Genomic DNA, 8310 nt, shown 5'->3' with positions numbered 1-8310 from the left:
TTACCTTCGGATGTTTAGTCATGTTTATTTTGTGCTGAAACTGGTATTAATGTGGAGGACATGTGCGCTTCACGTGCGCTATGCGCTGCCGCGTCTTGATTAATATCGAGATATCGATATTTTTTACCCAGCCCTAGAAATCATACCATGTGTCATATACTTACTCACAGGGACAGTATGCTAGGAAATAATATTTCATATCTTCAAATGCATATTTGTAGTGGGCCAGCTACCCAATAATATCAAGCCTGCCGCCAAACCTTCACCCCGTGGTCAGACCTTGCTTTTCTCCCCAGACGGTCCAGCTGGTTTGGAGATGTTTTGGAGCCGGAGGGAACACTCAGCGCGGACGCACTGGCACACAGCTGGCCGCGGGGCCTTCGCAAGTATGCGTTTCCCCCAGTGAGCCTTCTTGCACAGTTGCTGTGCAAGGTCAGGGAGAATGAGGAGCAGGTCCGGTTGGTGGCACACTATTGGCCTACCCGGACCTGGTTCCCGGAACTAATGCTCCTCGCGACAGCCCCTCCTTGGCCGATTCCTCTCAGGAAGGATCTACTGACTCAGAGACGGGGCACCCTTTGGCACCCGCGTCCAGACCTCTGGAAACTTCATGTCTGGTCCCTGGAGCGCAATTTTTTGCGCAGCTTGTCAGTGAACAACGGCTCTGTGTAGTAAATGCTGCTCAATGTGAAAGCACGCACGTGATGGAGATTTACCGCTGATTACAGAACCGGCTTTCTGACAAGATGCGCGTTAAATATCGCATGCGATTTATCGTGCAGCCCTATCAATAAGCTTTGTGCTTTTGGTACTTTTAATATAAAACAAAGTCTAAAACAAAGTATAGCGAAATACAAACAATATGTCTTACGATAATATGTTTTTCACACTCTTTAATGTGGTTTAAGTGGCATGTGAATCAATCATTTTTCCAATTACAATGTGATATTCGTTTCATTAAATTATACTTTATGTTTTTTTCATGCCTTCTAATGTTCCTTCTCGCTTATATCGTGCTATAACTTGTAATAAAGAGGAAAACACATTTGTAATTTGTATTTCGGGATAAAACTGACAGAATTTTTGATGAATGGATTTGAAAGCTGAGCTGTGTTATATTAAAAGCAAAAAAGCACAAAGCTTATTGCGGTTACTGGGTGGCTGGCACACTACAAATAATGAATGGATTTGAAAACAGCTTGTGAATAGTCTCAGAAAAGACAACAATATAAGTTAACGAGTTAGAGCCCACTTCGACCTTTAGAACGTTTTATTGTTGTTTTTAATTAAAGGGGTCATATGATGCTGCTAAAAAGAACATTATTTTGTGTATTTGGTGTAATGAAATGTGTTTATGCGGTTTAAAGTAAAAAAACACATTATTTTCCACATACTGTACATTATTTCTAGTCCTTTTTTGGAAGACCAAACAAAGTAGTTTCGCGTGTTAGAACGAGCCATTTTAGGTAGGTGTGGCTGACTCTGAACTTTTATAAAGAATATCTCTTTGGATTTGAGACTTTAGTCTTTGCAACTTTACAGATCTTCTTTATGCACCAAGAGCTTGTAACACTCCAAAGAGAAAGGAAAAATTGAAATCGCATCATATGACCCCTTTAAATACATGTGAAGAATGAAAGGTTGGACCCCACAGATGTTTTCTGCGGAGTAGGTGGTGGAATTTTCACATTGATTAACGTTATTCTCGCAATATACTGCCCTTGCAATGACTTAATTCTCAAAATATAATGACTTTAATCTCGTATTGCTACGACTTTGTTTTTTGACTTTATTCTCATACTACGACTTTAATATCATAATGCTATGCCTTTACTCTCTAAATATTATGACTTTAATCTCATATTGCTAAGACTTTATTCTCAAATTATTACTTATTTAATCTCATATGGCTATGACTTTATTCTCAAAATATTATGACTTTAATCTCGTAATCTTACATTTACTTTTTATTTATTTTACGTGGCACTAAAATGCCGTCGTATCATGTTGCTCCAAAACTGTATGACATTTTTTTTAATACATATGAAGTTATTGGGTTCCATGGTTGTTTGGTTTCCAAAGTTCTTCAAAGTATGACATACTGGTTTGGAACAACACGAGGGTGAGTAAATTATGACAGAATTTTCATTTTTGGGTGGAGTTTCATTTTTAATTTTGATTGTACCATTTGCTCTTAAGGCAAAACCTAAATAAGTCTATAAATAAATAAATAAATATGTAGTCGCAAAATATGATGTTTACCTTTATTGATCCAATGAGCAGCCTTCAAATTTGCATAAAGAAAAGGCTGTGCATTTCAGCTTTTCTTGTTATTTTTTATGGTAATAAATGATATGTATTTAAAAAAAACAATACATATTTGTGAAATACAATAATATGTGTATTTAAATATGTAATTCATATTCAGAAACTGTAACTAAGATAAGATAATAAGGAGTAATAAATACTAACAAACTTTATAATGAAAATTGAAATCTTTAATGCGACTTTCGTAAATTATTATTTAATAGTGTAGGGTTACATTTAGCTAAGTTTAATATTTAGTAGTGCATAAATTGTAACTTAGTGCCAATTTTCACCACAACTATGCTTTTTAACTTGCCCACAGCTTGTGCAGCTGGCCCCTGGAGTAACCTGAGGAATTAGATCTAAACACTACTTTCCAGCATTACACTCTTGTGAATGAGGTGATAGACTGAAGTTTACCTGTGCTGTACAAACCAGGAGGTGGGGCTGGTTTGTACCAGATGTTGCTGTTATGGCTTTGTTAGAAGTCTAACATGTATTACAAACTGGCCTATGAGTCCAAGACAGAATTACACAACACACAATAATACAGTCGCTTTCAGATTGAAATTATGAAAAAACCTACCTGACTGCCGTTTGGACCTAGAGGTCCCTATAAGAAGAGATAAATTATTATTATTATTTCATTTTTTACAGCTTAATGAGCAGTGTGTTACTGTGCAGCAATAAATATACATCCCTACAGATGACTGGAGTTGTACTTACAACTCAATGATGTTGTACTTACAGGTTTACCATCCATACCCATTGAACCCTGAGAGAAAAAGAGACAGAAAAAGACTCAAGATGAGTTTTTATGGTTATTTCAGGGCAATCATATACTTGTACATTAGATTTTAATTTTCTATTTTGATAATTTCTTCCCTATAGTGATGGGCATCTGAGTAAAATGGCTATTTGAAAAAGGCAGGGCGGGGACTTGGTCCTATACATGGTCCAATACATCGGATATTGATTGGATGGAGGCAGATCTAAATGCAAGCCTGCAGTCGATTGTAAGAAACGGGCGTTTAAGCAGACTAAATGACTAGAGATGTCCGGCATACATCACCAGAGAAAAGTCTGTCATGTCACTAGAAGTGACATGTTATGACATTTTTATTAAAAATCATGAAGTCAAAAAAATTTGACATGCATGGATTAATCGTTCACAATAAAACCAATACCATACAGTTTAGCTTTGATGGATTCTAAAAATATTATATTTTTGTAATAATAATTAGTGGACCCATCATCACTGGCTTCAGTAAGCTCAGACTAAAGGACAGGAAGTCGCTGTCCACGGCACTGAAGGTGCTGAAAGGGGTCTGTTCACTTTGAGTCTCTGGCCTGTGATAAATATAATGCAACATACTTAACAAAATGTGAATGCTTTCTGATTGAAAAAACCTTTAGAGCAAAAGGTCATAATAAATGTAAAAGTGGTGTAGATCTAAATGCAACATCTATTAAAACATTGTGTCAATATAATATTGTATACACGATGTAAAATTAGACAAAAATCAAATATAGGGATAAAGAGAGATTTCTGATCATTCTCTGACTTGCATGTCTTTATTCTGATCAACATGACTTTATTCTGAATCAGGAAATGAAGACAATAGAGCTGTCTGTCTTGGTCTGGTAATGTGAGCTTGTACTTTCACAACGGACAAGTGACAAGAGAGCATGCAGGGGTTGCACATGTCGGTCTATTCAGTATAATGTAGAAGAAACGAATGACTAGTGTAGTGATGGTTCTGAGTGCGGTTGGAAATCCGGCAAGAGCCACATGTGGTGCAGTCCTGCACACGGTTCAGTTTGGAGCAGCTCTCTTGTTATGCTTGGAAAGACTTCACACAGGGCTATATTTCCCAGTTGATCTTTACGCAGAGAGGAGGCTGCCAACGCATGCAACTGATCGCATCTGGATTGCGATGGCCTGTCAGGGAGACTTCATGTAACCAATGCCTCTTTTAAAAGCAAAGCTATTGGAAAGAACAATAACTCTCTGTTCTGTAAGAGTTGTGTAGGTGTAGAGGTAAAAAAAATTGAGAATAACTTGTTTTTTTAATAACTGAAACTAACAACTATTGAAATAAGAAGATTTGATGTGATTAAATGAGCTTATCTAATATTGATAATTTGAACTAATCTTTCTGAGGTTTGAGGTTCATGTTTAATAGGTAGGTTATGCTTACAGATGGATTGTATGCCTGTGTAATACATTATATATGCGTACAATTATCAGTTCCATTATATATATACAGTACCATATGAAAACCTTTGTGAAAAAAATTACATTCATGTATGTATTTTGAACTGTTTAACCCCATCAGAACCAGTTTAACACCTGATTTACTCAAAATTTAAGCACAAAGTAAAAGACAAGCTTACTTACAAGAAATAAGAGATCTGGGGTGTGTTTCCCATACAAAGATGTAACTTGCTAATTAACCACCATAGTACGATTCAGCGTTGGTGAAACAAACTAGCTAGTCTCAACTTTGTCGCACATCTGAAATTCGAACAGTGTTGGTTAGAAATGCTGTTAATGATGGATTATTGCTGTAAATAACATAACATCTGAGGACTGCTTCGCTATGTTTGTTCTCTGTTATTTTACAGGTTTGCTTATTTCACCCAGGGATTCCCCTTTGGTACAAGAGTACATACGCATATGCAAACTCTTTAAAAACGTTTCGTTAATTCTCTTAAACTAAAAGACATAGAATGAAATTTAGGTATGGAATGAAAGATATAGATTGTACTACATGTTAGCTTACTTATTTTGCTCAAGCACAGGATCCAACCACACAACTTACGAATGTTCGTTGGAACTATGGATTCAGGAAACGGCAAATCGTTGAACTATCTTGGTAACGACAGAACTTGCAACCATAGTTGGCTTAACAATACTTTTAGGAAACACACCCAAGGTCTCATCTGGCAGTTTAAACCCAACCCAGATGGCATCAGCAGGTTCTTTAGCAATAATTTCTAATATGTCCAGCAGGTGGCGCACTATGACACTTAACACTGCTTGTTAGCTGAGGTCTACATGAGACCCCAAGTCCTATGTGAGCTTGTGGTTAAAACAGATGTGATCAGTTGATCGGTGAGTGTATAACTGGAGTGACAATTACCGGGTAGCCATCTCGTCCTGGAGTGCCCTGTTAGGATTTAATGAAGAAAAAGAAATGGTATAATTAAAAACATAAAAACCCAGCATATCTGAATTAAAAACAAAAAAGAAAAAGTTTGTTTACATCCCAAACCCCCCAGATATGCACTAGAATGGACATTATTAAAGTGTTCCATACAGCATTGTTGCCATTGTCTTTAATAGTCCATTCGCAATACATAAACACAGCTTATGTGACAAATAGCTCATAAAAATGGAATGTGTTTGGGGCAGCCATACATGTTTACACACTCTTCTCCTTTATTATTGTGGCTTTCTGCTCATGTTGAGAAATGTGATGCAACCACAGCAATAAAAGCGGTTGTGCTGCTGCAGTGTTGCTATGATGAGGATTGTACACATACTCTTCAACATGTACTAGTGTTTACTATGCATTCTTTGTGAAGGCACGAATAGATTTGAATCAGTTGTTGGATTTTTTAAAAGGCATGCCTGGTTATTACGATACAGGCGGTCAGGATGGATGCCAGACAGTGAAAAATGGAGTGCGATCAATTCAGAAACTGTCTCCTGGAGCATATATCCTCCATTCCATCTTATCTCACCTCATTTTGCAGTCTATATCAAGGTTGCAAAGCCATCACAGCATGCCATGCTGTATCTGCCCACCTCCAGACCATTTGTTCTGAATTAAAGCCTCAGTGATAACAGGGTACTTACTGGAATTCCTGAAACAAAGAAAAACAAACAGTTGTATGTAACTGTAACAACTATTTGTGGCACTGAAGAGTAATCATGTGCAAGACATTAATGATATAATAATAAATTATACAGTGATTAATATGTTGTCTCATTTCTGTCAACTTGAGGAATTAAAATCATGTTCATGCATGTCTGTTTAGATGCCAGAATCGATGAGGTCAGTGTGTACATACAAACACAACGTTCCAGTATCTGCACAAGAAGAAACCTGGCTCTGGCTCATAATATTGATCAATCAAATGATGACGGCGCAGATAAAAATGGAACCTTGTTTCTTTTCCACTTTTGAACAACTCCAGATTTGGTAAAGGTCTGTGTGTGATTAAAGAAAGTGGATAGGTGGAACACCTCTGAGCAGCGCCAATAGGAAAGAAAAACCAGAAGTTCAGGGCTTAACATTAGGTATTTGAAAGGACTAGCACTTCAGATTTTTACTTGCCCTGCTGCAAAAACAAACAAATAAATTATATATATATATATATATATATATAAACATTAGAAATGTCTTTATTGTCACAAAGCTCATAAAAACATCATCCAGGTGGATGCTGCACACTGGTGGTGGATGAGGAGATACCCCCTGACAATGTAAAGCGCTTTGAGTGCCTAGAAAAGCGCTATATAAATGTAATGAATTATTATTATTATTATTATTATCATCCACAAGTAATCCACACAACTCCAGTCCATTCATTAACATTTTGTGAAGTGATTTGTTTTATAAGAAACAAATCCATCAACACATTTTAACTTTAAGCTGTAGCTAAAATATAAGACCATAATTTGAAATAATGCTTCTAGTAAAAAAATTTAAAAATCCATCTTCTGTTGTCCTCTCACATAGAAATCCACCGACATATTTGTTTAGAACTGTTTTCGCTCATGAACAGTGCTTGATATGTGCATATTTCTCTCCTGATTTAGATGAGATTGAATCAGAAAGCAATATTATGGATAGAGGATTCACATTTTATCTGGAAGCAATAATTTGAAGTTAAAAATGTCTTAATGATGGATTCATTGATTACGTTCATTAATGGACTGGAGTCGTGTGGATTACTTCTGGATTGTTGTGATGTTTGTATCAGCTGTTTGAATTCACCTTCTGATGGCATCTATTCACTGCAGAGGATCCATAGATGAGCAAGTATTATAACGTTAAATTTCTCAAAATCTGTTCCGGTGAAAAAACAAACTCTTGGATGATATCTTGGATGAACTCTTGGTTTATATCTTGGATGGCCTTATGGGTAAGTAAATTTTAAGCAAACTTTCATTTTTGGGCGAATTATTCCTTTAAATACGAAGTTCTGTCATAAAACTCTAGATGGCACAGTCCAATAGGTTCTAACTCAATCTAATATAATCACATCATTATTCAAATGTTGCAGCTGATTGTTTTCTTTTCACATCAGCAGCCAATGAGCTTGCTGTAGCAGTTGCAGTGCATTTCAGAAATCCTCCACCTTCCCCAGCACCACCTGTATAGATCTGCTATTGGGTAATTTCATGTATATTATTGTGACGAGAGGGGCGGGGCTGAGAGCCGTGGGAACGGAGCGAGGCCGGTGGAGTGATTGCTAATGAGCGACACCTGCACCCACTCACCGGTCGCGAGTCTCACGGAGGAGCTCGGGAAGGATAAAAGGGAGGAGTGACGACAGTGGGAGGAGAGAGGACCAGGCCTGGAGTTTATTTTGTGTTTTGTGTGCGGCAGTCGTCCGCGAGGGGCTGCCGTTTACTTTCATTTTGTGTTCGTTTATGTGATTAAAGTATTTTAACGTTCGCCGGTTCCTGTCTCCTTCTTCCCGTGACTATGAACTTGTTACAGTCACTCTCATAATGTTATATCAGAAACTGATCAAAAGTGAGTGACAATAAAGGCATTTCTGTCATGACAACTCTCGGAGGGATTGGCCTGGTAATGTACATGACAATGTTAATGTATTTGGTCTTGGAGGAATATATCTGCTACGCTGCTGCTGCTGCGGCAGAGCAAGTACCGAGACTTGCTACTGTCAATACATCCACAACATGCTGTGGTAAGCATGTAAGAAATACTGCTGCTGCACATATAACACATATGAATAACCCCC

The 8310-nt window shown here is 37.4% G+C and overlaps 1 protein-coding gene across 2 annotated transcripts in view; it reads right to left on the bottom strand.

The window, feature by feature from the left end:
* The window catches only part of LOC107749919 (collagen alpha-1(XXIII) chain-like), a 111305-nt gene that overhangs the window by 17026 nt on the left and 85969 nt on the right, over window positions 1-8310 (bottom strand). For both annotated transcript variants that reach the window (XM_016565151.1, XM_016565152.1), the window contains exons 4-7: window positions 6173-6180; window positions 5454-5480; window positions 3056-3082; window positions 2894-2920 (exon numbers count right to left, since the gene is read on the bottom strand). In XM_016565151.1, coding sequence (XP_016420637.1) covers window positions 2894-2920; window positions 3056-3082; window positions 5454-5480; window positions 6173-6180 — 89 coding nt within the window. The remainder of the gene's footprint in view (window positions 1-2893; window positions 2921-3055; window positions 3083-5453; window positions 5481-6172; window positions 6181-8310) is intronic.

Source organism: Sinocyclocheilus rhinocerous, unplaced genomic scaffold (genome assembly GCF_001515625.1).
Source record: "Sinocyclocheilus rhinocerous isolate Xijiao unplaced genomic scaffold, SAMN03320098_v1.1 scaffold320, whole genome shotgun sequence".
Taxonomy (NCBI): domain Eukaryota; kingdom Metazoa; phylum Chordata; class Actinopteri; order Cypriniformes; family Cyprinidae; genus Sinocyclocheilus; species Sinocyclocheilus rhinocerous.
Note: the sequence above shows the minus strand (reverse complement) of the source record. Positions and strands in the feature narration are given on the sequence as shown.